This window comes from Lottia gigantea (assembly GCF_000327385.1).
Source record: "Lottia gigantea unplaced genomic scaffold LOTGIsca_74, whole genome shotgun sequence".
Lineage (NCBI taxonomy): Eukaryota > Metazoa > Mollusca > Gastropoda > Lottiidae > Lottia > Lottia gigantea.
This window is the reverse complement of record NW_008710478.1, coordinates 340,514-357,656: the sequence shown is the minus strand read 5'-3', so window position 1 is coordinate 357,656 and position 17,143 is coordinate 340,514. Positions and strand designations below refer to the sequence as shown.

At 35.1% G+C, this 17,143-nt stretch overlaps 1 protein-coding gene across 1 annotated transcript; it reads left to right on the top strand.

Moving 5' to 3' along the window:
* Positions 1-8,868: 8,868 nt before the first annotated feature.
* On the top strand, positions 8,869-17,141 carry LOTGIDRAFT_236060 (hypothetical protein; the record flags this gene model as incomplete). The annotated part of the gene is made up of 6 exons (XM_009066204.1): positions 8,869-8,976; positions 10,158-10,210; positions 10,830-10,904; positions 11,215-13,723; positions 14,282-14,368; positions 14,840-17,141. The coding sequence occupies 6 exons, from the start codon at positions 8,869-8,871 to the stop codon at positions 14,993-14,995; spliced, it is 2,988 nt and encodes a 995-aa protein (XP_009064452.1). The 3' UTR covers positions 14,996-17,141.
* Positions 17,142-17,143: the final 2 nt, after the last annotated feature.

Below are 17,143 nucleotides of genomic sequence, written 5' to 3'. Positions count from 1 at the left end.
TTGGAGGCAAATTCAACCATCACTTTGGCTCTTAAAAAACAATTTCCAAGACTCCAGTCAATGGGACTGAGATAATTTCAAACTACCATTATGGCCATTAAAGCCATTTCTTTTATCAATTCAAGAGATATTGGCAATAAAAGACATCATCTAAAGAAATAAAATTACCCTTTTTTTTAACACAAACTTAAAAGAACAAGAAATCGAAATCAAACAAATGAAGAATAATGAAGAAATCCTACTCCCAGTCTAGTCAAAAGTATCTTCACAATGTCAAGCTATTACGAACTTCGTCTTATACCTTGACTACAATAGCCACTCTTCTTGTACCAGCATCATGAAAATTGTAAATGTAGTCAATCTGAACTTAGGACAGAAAGTCTGTATACCATTAGCCATAATGATTTCAGTTTTTTTTCATGGACTCTGGCTTTTTTCTCTAGCGTACATCCAATAAAATCGTTGCATTCTGTGATACAAAAAAGGTGGCTAATGCTGTCAAGGTATATGTCAGAGTTCGTAGCTTGACAATGTGAAGATGAAATAAACTTTTCCAATATTTTTTCAGATTTCACAAGGTACCAGTACGGGTATAACGGTAATTCTTGGTCTGAAGATGCAAGTTGAAAGTCATACAGAAAAGTTGAGAAACAAGACAGGATAAAAAAAATTTCAAGGCAAGAGTATGTGAGATGTTTAACATTTTCGAAAAGCATCCACAATATTGCGATATTACTAAATTCAGGAATTAACTTCCCTTTGTGATACCTGTGATACATACATTGTTTTAAAAAAATCATCATTTGAAAGGACCCACTAAACAGATAGGTACAAAAGTATGGTTAATAAATAGGACAGGCTAAAAGAATGGTCGATAAATAGGACTGGCTAAAAGAACCATTGATAAATAGGACTGGCTAAAAGAACCATTGATAAATAGGACAGGCTAAGAGGATGGTTGATAAACAGGACAGGCTAAAAGGATGGTTGATAAACAGGACAGGCTAAGAGGATGGTTGATAAATAGGACAGGCTAAGAGGATGGTTGATAAATAGGACAGGCTAAGAGGATGGTTGATAAATAGGACAGGCTAAAAAAAACATTGATCAATAGGACAGGCTAAGAGGATGGTTGATGAATAGGACAGGCTAAGAGGATGGTTGATAAATAGGACAGGCTAAGAGGATGGTTGATAAATAGAACAGGCTAAGAGGACGGTTGATAAATAGGACAGGCTAAGAGGATGGTTGATAAATAGGACAGGCTAAGAGGATGGTTGATAAACAGGACAGGCTAAAAGGATGGTTGATAAACAGGACAGGCTAAGAGGATGGTTGATAAACAGGACTGGCTAAAAGAACCGTTGATAAATAGGACAGGCTAAGAGGATGGTTGATAAACAGGACTGGCTAAAAGAACCGTTGATAAATAGGACAGGCTAAGAGGATGGTTGATAAATAGGACAGGCTAAGAGGATGGTTGATAAATAGGACAGGCTAAGAGGATGGTTGATAAATAGGACAGACTAAAAAAAAACATTGATCTATTGCACAGGCTAAAAGAACCGTTGATAAATAGGACTAAAAGAACCATTGATAAATAGGACAAGATAAGAGGATGGTTGATAAATAGGACAGGCTAAAAAAACGCTTGATAAATAGGACAGGCTAAAAAAACGCTTGATAAATAGGACAGACTAAAAGAATGGTTGATAAATAAGACAGACTAAAAGAACCATCGATAAATAGGACAGACTTAAAGAACTGTTGATAAATAGGACAGGCTAAAAAAACATTGATAAATAGGATAGGCTAGAAGAACAGTTGATAAACAGAAAAGGCTAAGGGGATGGTTGATAAATAGAACAGACCAAGGATTTTTTTTCATTTCAAGATCTAACCAAATATCCAAGATTAGAAAAAATTCTTTTGTGAAATGAATCCCTGACCATATTTCAGGCTTTGTCTGAGAGATGGTCAGGGAGAAATTTACCCTTCAGGTAATTGGAAGGGAAGGTAACGGAATTGACATTTCATAAAATCATCTGTCAGATTTTTCAGATTAAGGCCCGAGTTTCTTGGACTATGGGACAGTGAAATTTCATCAAAAGCATTGAATTCATGTTCCATCATTGAATTCATGTTCCATCATTGGATCTCATGGATGTTAAATGAATCCAAATATTGATATTAAAAAGTACTACAGGTTTTTTTTCATAATGTCCTAAATATACTTGTTGCAAGAATTGAAAAAGTATATTATTTTGAAATAAGGTTGGTGTCTGTCGGTTGGCAAATCAGGAATCCACAAAAAATTGATCAGACTGTCTACATTTGAGATAGAGTAGAGTATGGCGAAATACCGACAAAATATATCACAAAAAGCCCGACTGAGTCACCCTTTTATAAAGTTCCACCCACACAACTTATGTAAGGTAACATTTCCCAGCCAAACTCAACTATTCTTATATGTACAAAATTTAAGTGGAAAAGCCCCTTTAAACTGTTAATTTTAAATCTAAAAGCTAAAATAATATGACATAGTAAAGCCCATCTCTCAATACATATACCTAGTTCAATATATTATGTTTTCTCTTTCAATATGAGGGGATATGACTCATGATGACTGGATAACCAACATAAATGTTTCATTATCCAGTACATGTTTACTTTTACTATGAAATATCTATATCATTAATTTTTAAAACAATTGTTTAAGGACAAGGGTTCAATGTTTATACTTTAATAAATTTAAATTGCAGCTTAGTTGTTCCAGTTTCCAATTCTCTTTTTTGATGTGCTTTATTATCTTTAAGATTTTCTTCCAAAAAAAATTAATTCAATAAGGAAGCCTAAGTTTCCCAATGCCTAAATTTGTTATAGTGAAGACAAAACCTTTAATATGATGATTCAAGTTTAAGAAAATCCTTTATAATTTTGTAACAATATTAAGAAAATTTTGTTTTGGTTAACGGATACGAATAGATCTATGAGGCTTTTTTTCTGAATTTTCAAAATTTAAAGCCAAAATCTTTTTTATTATGCAATAAACAAAAAGCAAAAGTTTGTTGTTGTCAATGCTGATACATGATCAAAACCCTTGCAGAAATTCTCAAGTACATCAGCACCTTAAGAAAAACCGATCAAATGAGAAGAAATCTATCAATCCATGAATAAATTATGAAGTTAAAAAATGAAACATCTTTTGAGAGAAAAGCATTGATCAATTTGAAAGCGCCGTTGTCAGTCGAAGTTCTGAGAGAAATAAACAAGTTGGCTGTAACGCAGTAAATCTATAGTTTATTATCGCTATGGAAACGACAGGAAGCCGTGAGTAAAATGTGATCAATGAAACGAAAGGAGATAAATGTGATAGGTCAATAACAAACCCAAAGTAGTGTTATTACGCTAAAATGATTAATTGATCAGATCAATATCAGCCAATCATATTCTTACAAATTCAATACTGCACAGCTGACTCAAGTGTTACAATTTTGCCTCCAAATTTAAAAATCATAATGGAATGGTTGGCATTATTCTAAGACAAAAACAGCAGCTTTTGATGCCAAGAGAACACATTAGAACACTAACAACTCCCAAGTCTCAAAAGAAATTTGTCAGTGACTTTCTTTAATGAGATGCTCAGATTTTGACAGTTGATGATTCTGGTAGGATTTTATTTTACTAACCTGATTACGATAGGGCGAACCCCCTGGCATTGGGGCAGGTGGAAAAGGTGTCATCCCTCTCGGCCCAGAGTTCCAATTCTGCTGCATGTTGAACGGCATGTTGCCAGGTCCCATGTCACTCCCTGGTTTAGACCCAGGGGGAAACTCGCCAAAGTTGTTGGGAAATCTTGGATTAGAGTTTGACGTTTGTAAAAGTTGATTCAATGTCGGGGTCGGACCGCTTTGTTGGGACACACTTTGTCCGGACATCATACGTGGTTGGTTGTATCCTGGACCAGGTGGGGACATCATATTCATCCCCTGGTGTGGCATCATCCCTGGACGTGAGGGACTCATACCCGGCCCTGGTTTACCCATTGAAGGATAGCTTGGCCTCATATTTCCTTGAGAGAATGGAAATGGAGCTGACTGGTTGTTGAATTCTCCATGATGTTCTGCCATGTTGAATCCTCCTCTGTTAAAAGCACTGTAGTTTGGCATGGAATTAGGGTTCATGTCATTCATTCTGCTAAAATTTTCTGGATTCATGTTTGGATCATTAGAATTTGGGGGATAATTGTTCATATCAGAGTTCATATGACTGCTTCCCATCTGCATTGAATACTCTGTAGCTTCAGAATTCGAGTTGTGTTGTTGTTGGCCTCCATCTTGAAATGAGTCCATTGTGTTCTTCTTTCCACTTTGCTTTTTAGTACGAGTTTTCTTGGTTTTTACACGTCCATCACCATCGTCTGAAGGTGTCGTTTCCATGGTAAATCCCTTCACCGGAGACGGGCAGCTATCTTGGGTGACTCAGTTCTAATTTTCCTGGATTTTTTGTTTACGAAACCGAGTTGATAAAGCATACTGTTGAAACACACCCTGGGTTCGAGAAATCCCAGTGACGACTTTGTCTGTTCACTCCATATAAACACCAAAAATCCTAGAATTCACCAAAGTCCAATCCAATGTTATTGACACACGTGTTTTGATAATGAGCTAAAGATTAAGTGAAAGAAAGTTTAGATGGATGGAAGCATGGCCTCTTATCATACACAGCTATTATAAGGTACACATCAATAAGCGCCAATATCTCAACATTACAGCCCTAGATTCATGCGCATCGATGTTTTCCGGGCATAAAGAAAATAAATCGGCCTAAAATCTCAACTGACACCAGTGACATATTCCATGTTTAAAATACTTGATTATTTCTACAGTAAAACTCGTGGTTTTGGCACGCAGCATCCGCTATAAAGTACTTTGGAATTCTTTTCTAGTGGTCCTCTACTGAGCGGATGGTTACAAATTACAGTAGTGAGGCGTCTCAGGCATTCTTTACAATTCTGACTTTTCAATTAGCGAGTAGTTTTACCTCCTCCGATACCCGATTTTACACTTATTTAATTAAAAATATATCAAAAACTGCCTTAAAATGGCTAAATAAAAAATGCATTTTAGAGTGGAATTTTGTGTAACTAATGATGTATAAATTAGGTCCTAACTCGACCTGAAAGGGGTCTAAAATCGCCAAAATAGAGAACAAAGGGGAGGTTGTTAGTACAGCATTTATTTGCCAAGAGGCTTTGAACTGACGTCAACCGAACGACTGGTCTCAGATTATTGGGCACGCAATTGTTGTTATTCATTTTTTCTTGACGCCAGGCGTGAGGGAGCAATTCAGCCAGAATTTCGCAATTTTGGTTGAAAATTCAGATGGTTGAAAATTAATACTGTCTAAATTTGAAAAAATTTGCAATGAAAATGGTAGATTTGGGTGTTTTTGAGTAGGAAATAGAGGGAGAATATATGGCTATTCCCGTTATAAAGCACCTTCCCCCGTGATATTTCTAGTGAATATTTTCTCGGTTGTTGTTGAAGCCATGATGGAGGCAGAAAGGTCGAATACGATGAAAAAGGAAGCAAAGGGAAGTAACTGGTAATTAGACGTGAACTCAAATTGACAGCCGCGTTCGTGACTGCACACAGAATAAAGTAGACTTGTTGAGGAGAGTTTCTAGCTAACAACTAACAAAAACCTTGCTATTGGAGAAAACTGGCTAGAAATTAGAGCGAGATTGAAGTCGATAGCGGAGAGAGAGAGAGAGAAGTTACAGAAGAGTTGGAGATCTTCTGACAAGAAATTATTTTATAAATAATTTGTATTTTAGAAATAAATATATTTTACTTTTACGTATTTGTATTTTTGAAAATTTGACCCAGATAGGCTTTTAGCTTTAAAGGAGTTGTTAGACGTAAAGGCGTACATCCATACACATTTGGTATTTTGGAAGTGATTAATATTTTTTTTTCACGTATTTTGATTTCGAATTACTCAACCTTAAAAACCATTTAAGTAAGCAAGAATTTGTGGTCATTTTAAAGGAAGGATCACGCTCCAGCTTCTTGCTGAGATTATTGGTTTTTTTTTGTATGTAGAAATTGTGAATTATGAATAACTATTGTTTATATTATTTTGTATTTTAGAAGTATAGGGGTATACGGCCCTTATTTATTGATTTGTAGATCTATGTTGGCTATGTAGAAAATGAATTTTTAAAATATACCATTTTGGTCTGGAAAGGTTAAAAAGGGCTATTAAGGCATTGTATCTTTTTCTAAATCAAAACTTTGAGGCATATTTCAGCTAAGGGAAGCTATACTTTGATCCCTTGGTATATGAAATCCCACGTCGCCCCAAATAATTAACCTTTGCCGACTGATCTCTGCCATCCACACCTTAAAAGAATTTGGTACCGCCAGTAAAAAATGACGAAGACCAACTTCATAAAAGATCAGGAATGACCCGGAGAATTCCCTTTAAGTCAAATAAGATATGTTATACGTCATACTGTCAACAAAGAAATGTATTTTATTATAGAGTATATCAAGTTTATTGGTGAATATAAGACATGAATTATTACACCGTATAACATTGTTTTAGAAATAGTTAAAGGGACACGGCGGAGTTGAACGATTACGTAAATGAGCATGAAGCGATTCATTACGATATTGAAATACTTTTTAAAGAGATAATTTTGGTTTGACAAGTATATATAAGACATAAACTATTACACTGTATAACATTGTTTTACAAATAGTTAAAGGGATACGGCTGAGTTAAAATATTATATAAAGTAGCATACTGACAAAATCTAAAATATATGTGAATTCATGGGCATGCTTGGACATTTGACAGGTCTCAGCAGTTTAGTATAGCTGAAATGATGTTGCAGGGCGCATGTTTGTTTCAGTGAAGCAACAACGCAAAATGTTTGGAATAAATCATGCTATAAAAGGAAATGGAATGCCAATATGCTACTAGAAATCTATCTTTCTGATGAAGGACAGGTCATTCAGTGTAGCAGAACCAGGATTATTGAACAAGTAACTTAAACAGATAAATAAAAAAGTTTTTAAAAAAAAGCTTAAAACGACAGTTACGCCATTTTGGGGGTTTATTTGAGTGTTGAATATATGTAAATAGTCTTCAGAAGTATTAGAATTGTAAGAAATCGGTAGATTTCTTTTAAAATACTTCAAGCAAGGAATTTTACTCACTATTTATATATATATATGTCTTTTCTATATACCACTGAGTATCTTGACGAGTCGTCATTTTAACATTCAAACGAGGATAATTCTGAACACACATGGATTTGAAGGCTCAAATTTCGACGGTGATTACACTATTATTGATTGGCTTAGCTTAAAAATTACCGTTTCTGAGACTAAGGTACGATTGGTCAAAAAATGTGTGTGTGTGACCAATCTAGAAATGTTTGTGTTTGTAAAGCTCCATGAAATGTTCACGTTAGACCAGTAATGAGCGCTATACTTAGTTTAATAATGTTAATGAAGCAAATATTCGTACGGTTTTCTCCCTTTAAACAAGTGCCTAGTCGTTCCTAGTAAACCTAGGCATTGTGTTCTACAGTCTGTAAACGTTAAATATCACTCGACAGATGAAAATGGAAAAATTCTCAGTCTGAAAAGTGTTCAGGATAGGAGAAATTTTCAACTATCACAAAGCAAAGCAAATATTGATCACTGTATCCTATTATCAATGTATATTTCACGAATGGCATGTAGCTGTAGTAAGACAAACTGAATAGAACGAATACTATCTATTTCAACCATGGACTGCTGTGGAATTTGTTCGTATGATTTGAATTTTTTCCATTTTCATACAAATCTTCTATTTCCTTTCACAAATTCTCACTTAAATCTCCATAATTCATAAACACTTAGTTACCTAGCAACAACCAATAGAAATTGTTCTGGTCAACCCCGGGACAGATGTATTGGACAGGTGTCAGACTGTCACGTTCTTATCGGGCATTATCATCAATTGACTCTGAAATATTGACCAAAATTATTATTATATTTTGAATATTGAAATAATGATATCTCATAAACCATTGATACCGACTGTGCTTAAATATATGCCGACATGGGTCTGAATATCGCCTAATAGATATTTTAAAATTCTTTTAAGAATAAGATAGGGTACAAAATTTCGCAAATTCTTTTTGTTTTATTTTTGTCAGGAAAGTGGTCGATTAGCCGGAATCGTATAATAATAATAATGATAAGAGATATGTATTTTATCTAACCCTTTTACTTTCAAGAATCAGAATGCGACGTCAGGTTCGTCTTAAATCGGGGATTTTCAACCTGGGGGTAAATATAATTTTGAATTTTTGGGAGGTAATGAGACGCCATGTAATCTAGTATGAAATATTTGTTGGATAAGATTTATCAAAAGTTTCGTTTTGTGGAATTAAGAGTAAATTTTGAGTATTTTTCAGTGTGTTTACCGTGTTGTTTTACCACAATCATGGGAAACAAAATTATATGTTGGCTGGTTTTCTGATTTAAAAAAAAATAGAGTTGTTTCCCTTAGATCACAATTTCTCTTAGTAGTCTTCTCGCTTTATCCATTATACTGAATTTTGGTCAGATGAAACGACAATATATCTAAGATGAAACTGATTCATTTTAAGGATTGTTTAGAGATTAACGTGAGACCCATATTTACCGCAAATTTATTCATGAACATCAAGTCATTCTACAAAACATAGCCAAATAATACAAAAGGAAATTTTAAATGTTTTTTTTTTGTTAAGACAACACGAACTCTGCCCATGCATAATTAGCATGCGCATTGTTTATTTCCGGCCCTTTTCTAAAGTTAAAAATGTCGAATGCTGCTGATCCCAACGCGGCTTTATTGCCAATTGTTTATGATTATTTGAAAGATTCGTGTAAAGACATAGCAGAAGCTTTCCAGAAAAGATTTAAGTTTGTAAGTATGGGTAAAATGATCATATCCAAATCTTCAAAGACTTGTTTTTGAATCTTCAAACAGACTCCGCTTTACGAATTTTCGCCCATTTTTCGTCAACATTGCGACACGTGCTTTTTTAAAACCTCGTGGCGGAGCAAAGGCGAATTGCCGAATTCGTTATTTCATTTTTAGGTATTGACTAGGGGAAAGGCAGACCGTCGTATATTTTACAATTTTAAGAAGCATTTTCCTTTTGTAATAATATTACATGGAGGCCCATAGGTATTTAAATTTATTAGATCCATTGCCATTGGATTGACTTGTAGAAGCAAATGTGTTAATTAAATTAGATATCAATTTGATAAGTCATTATTTTATTATTTACTTGCGCTTGTCCATTTCATCTTCAGGCCTCTATGAAGGTTGTTACCCTTTTAAAAAAAAATAGGGTTTAGATATTGAATACAAATTCAAAAATCAAGTTACTTAGCCTACTTCTCTCTCAAAAATGTTCATACAAAAGTGTTATGATACATTTCGTAATCATTCACACCATATTTGCCTTGGGAGGTGTTGCTGTAACTTCAAGCAAGTGCGATCAAAATTAAGGATCTGGGGTGTCCACCAGGCCTGTACCCAGCCCAATGTTCCAAGGGCGGAGGACTTTTGCATAAACATATTCCATTTTCTTTATATGTTTTGTTCCTTACTGGGGATCCCTTACTAATCTAATATTGTAAAATATATTTTGATTTTACAAACTGACCTTGATAACTAATTCTGGGTATTGCTAAGCATATGCTGATATTCGGTTGTTTATAGATAAAATTTAGGGCTCATCTTCCAAGTTACATTAAGTTACAATGATGTTTAAACACTGTATACACACAGATTATGGCATATTATGTTGATTTGACATTATGGTGTTGACACATAATGATATAAGTAATTGTTCTAACTTAAAGCTATCATGCTTTAATTACACTTAAACTCAATTGTTGAAAATAAGCCTGCTTGTTTGGCCTTTGTCTGCTATTTTTACTACTAGCAGACGCCCTACTTGTGGAAGAAATATGGCCACCCTATATAAAAAGTCAGCTATGATTGATTTGTCATTATGGTATAAACACTAATAATGATATAGTAATTTGTAGATATATTCCTTTGTTTTAAACTTAACTCTCTATTATATTTTTCAGAAAGCCAGTCAGACATCTCCAAAGTTAAAATCCATTTACAAAGATTGGTCAGGGTGAGTATTTTAATTATTTTGAATGCAAAGGTGTAGCTGATGAATGTTCACACCTGGATGTTTGATGAATGAATTCAGCCTTATCAGTTTAGTTATTGAAAAGAAAATTAAAAGAAATCCTAAAAATCCTGAAAATTTCTCTAGTTAACTTCAAAGTTATAGTTATTGTCAACCATTTTGGACATTGCTTAGACATTACTGGTAATCAGCCTAAAATCTAGTTTGAAAATATCGAAACTAAGTACGAGTATGTTTCTTCCATGGAAGTAACGCACACAAATGTCGTTCACAGCCATTTTGAATCTCTTTGAGTCAAATTTTGAAAAAGGCTACAATATTTTTGAACAAAGCCTTCAAATCAAATTTAAAGGTTAAGAAATGACTTTAAATATGATTTGTAGCCTCTGTTGAACTATTGTAGCCCTTTTCAAAATTTGGCTCAATAAGTCGAGGTGGAGATTCAAAATGGTTGTGAACTCTGTTTGAGTTGTTTCCATGTAAGAACCATACGTAGTTGTAGTTTCGTATGGCCATCATTCTTTATAGTAAATATGTTTTCCGAAGTTGAGGAAAACTGTCAATCTTGTAAAAGTGTTATTTATGAATTATTGGATTTTAGAAAAAGAAAGACTGAAGCCATGAATGGTCCAGTGAGTAAGAAAACCAAGAAAGATGAAAGCTCAGATGATTCTAGGTAAGTAATAGGCCATTGTCTCTTCAAAACTTCCAAAATATATTTATACCATGTTTGGAAAGGGCTGATATAGACAAAACGTGTTCTCCATTCCTTTTCATAATTTATTTCTTTGAATATATTTGTGAATTAGATATTGTTTGTAAAAAATGTGACAAGTAAATCTTGTTAGGACATTAGGACAATAGATGTACGTCTACTGAAATAAACCCACCTTCTCCTATAAAAATTTTTGTTTTGTTTTGACCCCCAGTCCAATAAGTTTATTATCTTTTTTGCCTAACTTTTGACTGATTATGTGTCTTTTCAGTTCATCAGAAGATGAAAAACCTACAGTTAAGAAAGTAAATGGAACAGCTTCAAAAACACCCCAAAAGAAAGTAGTCCCAGCTGCAAATAAGACCCCAGTGAAAAGAACAAGAAAAGAATCCAGCAGTTCAGATACTTCCGATGAAGAGGATGCCAAGACAGCCTCAAAACCTCAGACTAAGGTGGCTAAAGTTACTCCCAAAGCTAAAGCCAAGAAAGACTTAGATTCCGAGTCAGATTCAGAAAGTAGCGAAGATGAATCCACTAAGGTGAAGGCAAAAGCTAAGCCAAAGCCCAAGACAGCTGCAGTCAAAGCAGCAACCAAAAAAGCTGAATCGTCTGACAGCTCAGATAGTAGTGATGAAGAAGACTCGAAGCCCAAAGGAAAGACAGCTGTAGCAAAACCTGCTGCAAAAGCTACTCCAAAACCAGCAGCCAAGAAAGCAGAATCTTCAGATTCCTCGGATAGCAGCAGTGAGGATGAAAAACCTAAAACCGCAGTTAAAGCTGCCCAGAAACCAACTCCAAAACCTGCAGCCAAAAAAGCAGAATCTTCTTCATCTTCAGATTCAAGTAGCGAAGATGAAAAACTAACAGCTGTCAAAGGAACTCCAAAAATTGCTGCAAAAGCTACTCCTAAAACAACCCCAAAAGCTACTCCTAAAAAGCCTGAGAGCTCATCCTCTGATTCCAGTAGTGAAGATGAAGCCCCGAAGAAGGTAGTAAGTACTCCAAAAGCAGCTCCAGCTAAGAAAGCCACACCAAAAGTTACTCCCAAGGCAACCCCTAAAAAACAAGAATCTTCTTCAGACAGTTCAGATAGCAGTGAGGATGAAAAACCTGCAAAGCCAACGCCTGGCAAAGCAAGTCTAAAGTCAACCCCCAAAATCCCTGCTAAGGCAACCCCAAAGAAAACTGAATCCTCCAGTTCCTCAGATTCGTCAAGTGAAGATGAAAAGCTTCAAAATAAGAACAACAATCAGAAAGCAACACCTGTGAAGCCTGCAGCAAAAGCTACTCCTAAAGCAACTCCTAAAGCAACTCCTAAAGCAAATGCTAAAAAGGCTGAATCCAGTAGTGATTCAAGCTCTTCAGAAGAGGAAGAACCCATACCCAAGAAAGCACAACCAGCAAAAGCTGCAGCAAAAGCAACTCCAAAAGTGACACCCAAAGCAAAAGCTGGGAAAGACAGTGGAACAAGTGATTCGGACAGTGATTCATCAAGCGAAGATGAAAAAGCAGGTGCTAAGAAAACTCCAGCAAAAGTAACCCCTAAAGTTGCTCCAAAACCTGCAGCTAAGACCACACCCAAAGCGACTCCCAAGAAACCAGCTGAAAGCTCCTCAGATTCTGATTCCAGTTCAGAAGATGAGAAACCGAAGCCGAAAACTCCAGTGAAAACACCAACGAAAGTGCCTGTGACCCCAAAAAGTAAGAAAACTGCAAAAGAAGATTCAAGCTCAGACTCAAGTTCAAGTGAAGATGATTCAAAAATCACAGAATCGATTCTGAAGAAGACTAAACCATTAGCAAAATCAACCCCAGCTCCCTCCAGAACCCAATCTGTTTTGAAGAAAGCTGCTGCAAAAGATGACTCAAGTAGCTCTGATTCTAGTTCTGAGGATGAAGCACCCAAAGCCAAGACACCAGCTAAATCCCCAGCTGCTAAAACGACTCCAAAACCTACTCCAAAATCAGCAGCTAAAAAAGACTCCTCATCATCTTCAAGTTCAGAATCAGAAGAAGAAACAAAATCAAAGGTGGTAAAAACTCCAACAAAAGTAACCCCTAAGCCTGCTGCTAAGAAACCAGCGGAAAGTTCCAGCGATTCTAGCTCTAGTGAATCCGAAGATGATAAGAAGCCATCTGCAAAAAAGACACCAGCTGCAAAGGTAACTCCTAAAGCCACACCTAAATCTACACCTAAATCAGCTAAAAAAGAATCCAGTTCGGACGACTCAAGCAGTTCCGAAGATGAAGCACCTCAAAAGAAAGCTACTCCTGCTAAAAAGCCAGCTCCCAAAACACCAGTGTCGACTAAAAATACCCCTAAACAAACTAAAAAAGACAGTTCAAGTTCAGACTCCTCTTCAAGTGAGGATGAAGCCCCGACTAAGAAAACCCCGAACAAATCACAAACTAAAAGCCCTGTAAAAACCCCAAATGGTGTTGCCAAAGCAACCCCTAAAAAAGACAGTAGTAGTTCCAGTGATTCTTCTTCTGAGGATGAGAAAAAACCTGCTAAACCTGCCGGGAAAACTCCTAATGGAAAATCCCCAGTCGTGGCCAAAGTGAATGGGAAAGACTCAAGTTCTTCGGACAGCTCTGATAGCGATGCAGAACCCAGCACGAAAAAAGCTAAAGTGAATGCTACAGCAAATAAACAGAATAAAAGTGTAAATAAAAAGGATGAGAGCTCGAGTTCAGAAGAATCAAGTTCGGAAGAAGAGACCTCAACTCCTAAAATACCCAATGGTGTGATGAAAAAGACTCCCATTTCTAATGGTAAGGTAAGATTATCTAGTCTTTTTCTCTTTCAGTTGACTTTAGTTTGGAGGGTACAGGATGTTCATGACTATAAGGCAGAGGTTAATTATTCTCAAGGGAGTAATGGTGGTTTTTTTTTTTGACAATTATGATTTAAGTCCATCTGTTCAGTCAGGCTATATCTGACTTGAAAAAGATAGCAGTGAAAACCTCAGAAAATCACAGAATAGTAAGGATTTTTAGGGGAAGGGGGGTAATCAATCAAGGATCTTCCTGCTATAAGGAAATCTTAATCCTTATTTGACGTGCTGGTATAGAGATTTCATAATAACAGAACACAATAACATTTCCAATGTCACTTGGGTTTTATAGCTACTGAATGACAAGCAGTTTTAATAATGTACATTATCATCAGTTTGACTTTACAGGCCTGGGATAATCGAATATTGTAATCAATTACGAATATTCAAGTAATCTAGTAGTAATAGATTTACAGATTAATCTAATAGTAATGTAATTGTAATCGATAATGTTTACATTATTTTTGTATTAATTTATTCTTAATTTCTTACTTATTTCAGGGAAGTCAAAACGCACCGTTTCGACGGGTAAAAGCGGAAGAAGTTGAAGTAGATCACAGACTGGCTGATAATTCATTTGAAGCGAAGGTTAGTTCATCATTATATCAGTTGTCCACTCTGTTGCTGGAATTAAGGGTATTCTGAAGCACAGTCTGTTAGAGTGTTCAAAATTTCACTTTTAAGTCATTTGCATAGTTAAAAAAAAGGAAAAAAGGTTGGTCAAGGGTTTAAACCATTATAGCATGTGAAAGCCTGATGACCTTGAAGAAGTCATCTTTCCTCATTAGACCACCCAGTTGATCCAGCTGTAAAGAGGCAACTTACAGCTAATCCATACCAGAGGTTTGGCTGGAGCTGAGACAGTTTTTATTCTCCCCAAAAAAGTAACCTGTCCTTTTGGTTCCTAAGATTGACCTAGACACAAGCAAATCCTGTCTTATTATGGGAAACTTTTTTGGGTGATACCATACTTGCGAATAAAAATCGATATGTTTGGAGAAACACTTGGGACTTCATTACTTTACAGAAATAAAAGAAAAAAAATATTTTATTTTTCAGAAAAATGCACGAGGATCATGGGGAGAGAGGGCCAATCATGATTTAAAACATACAAAAGGAAAATCATTCAGACATGAAAAAACTAAGAAAAAACGTGGAAGTTACGCTGGAGGAAGTATTGACTTCTCAGTTAATTCTATCAAATTTGACGATTAAACATAGAAAATATTTAACTTTAACCTTTGCAGTGTTCTGAAGCTTGGCAGTTATTAAGCTCTAAGCTCAACAATTGATCAAGTTCTGAAACATACAAGAGTTTTGGTACTTGGCAGTTATTGAGCTCTAAGCTCGTAATTGATCAAGTGATTGAAATGGACAAGAGTTATGGAACTTGGCAGTTAAGCTTGAAAGTGTACAGTGTTATTAAAACTAAATACAATTGTTGGACTTTGTAGAGTTAAGTGTAGTAGAGTTATGTCAGAGTCCAGATATGTTCAAAGTGAGGTGAACTTAACGCTGTAAAATAAATTGTTTGATATCGTATAAATCAAGAGATGAAGGAAATATGGTCTAGAGGTTATTAAGAAGTTTTTTTAAACTTTGTGTATGACAACATAAAACCATTTAGTGAAATTGCAAGAACCATGGACTGAAAATTGGTTCAAGATGGAAATCAAGCCTGATACACATAAAAACCTCTTAACAATCCACTTCAGGAGCTAATCAATAATAGAATAGTTGTGTTGAAGTAAAAGAGAGATATCCAAGGATATACCTGAAATATTTTTTACTTGACAAGTCAGAACACAATGACAATACAATGTTAAAATAGAGAAACCAGTTCATATATCTAACTGGAAAGACCATACAATTGACACAATGTAAAACTTTGTTGACTATACAGTTATTTTCTATATTTTAGTGTATGAGTGTAAATTTTAAATTTAATTTCTCAATTTTTGAATATACATATAATCATGATATGACAAGATATTTTTGCACTTCTAGGAATTTTTTTTAAGTTTGAATACGCTGATTGCTTCATTAATGCCATTGAAGAAATCATGAACACATGTAAGTCTATAAGGGATTGTCCATGGATGGTTTTCAATTTCAATTTAGACATGTCTTCTGAATTTTCTCAAACTTTTCTGGAGGTGCATATATATCTTAAACAGCTATTAATTATCAAATTTTGCCGATTTTTTGGGGGAGATAATGTTTTTGTTAAGGTGGTTGGGTTGTTGAAGTTTTTTAGGTTTTTGTTTGTTTTCTTTACCTCATAATTTCAATTCAATATTTATCGTGAGTTCACAAGGTATAGTTATTTAAATGGATTATGTGCCCTTGTTTCTTCATAATTATATATTAATCATGCATTAAATCATTTTAAAGATGAGCTCCGCCTCTTTATTCGGCTGACCTAAGGTCATCTTAATAAGATGGACCTTGTACTACCTTTACATAAATAAACCAAGTACTAACATCAGAATCGCAAAACAAAACCCGAAATCCAAAACATTTTGGCGAAACATATGTAGTAGCTAATGATCTTTTCACATGAGGAAGCTTCTCAATCATTAGAGTAAGTGTTTTATTAAATATGTTTTTGTTTTTGAAAGTTTGTAAATGCAGCAAATTGATTTGACTGTATGCCAGGAAATACAGTCAATCAGTCTCGACATTGCAATTACCACTCGTGGGCTCTGATTGGCTGTATTGATTAGTGTACAATCCAATCAAGAATTATATCAAACCTCATTGTAACTTCATTGCCAAATTATCAAGGTATGAGAAACTTTGTCTAATACCTTGACATCAATAGCCACTTTTCGACAGCGAATACAGTCAACCAGAGCCCTTGACAGTAAATATTATGACTTAACATTAACGGACATTCTCCTGAGGCCTCTGATTGACTGTATTTGCTACATACAGTCCAATCAAATCACTGCATTTGCTAATTTCTGTGACAAAAGAGAGGTGGCTATTGCAGTAAAGGTATAAAACAAAGTAATACCTCCACAATGTGAAGATTGTTGATGTCAGAGTATTTAGAATACTAACATATAGTATAACAATTTAGATGAATGGATCTTGATGAGGCTATAGAACTGGTCCCTGTTTCTCAAAAAATTTTAGGATGAAAAATTGTAACTGTAATATTACATGGAGAAATATAACACAACAAAATTCAATCGTACTATTTTTCGAGAAACAGGGGCCTGATGACGTAACCAATGTAGCTTGTATTATTGTTTCTGAATCTGTATATTATACATTGTTTGCAATTTGATAACTTGTTGATATTTTGTACCAATGTCTATTGAAATAAGTATTGAAATTCTGTATATATATATATAT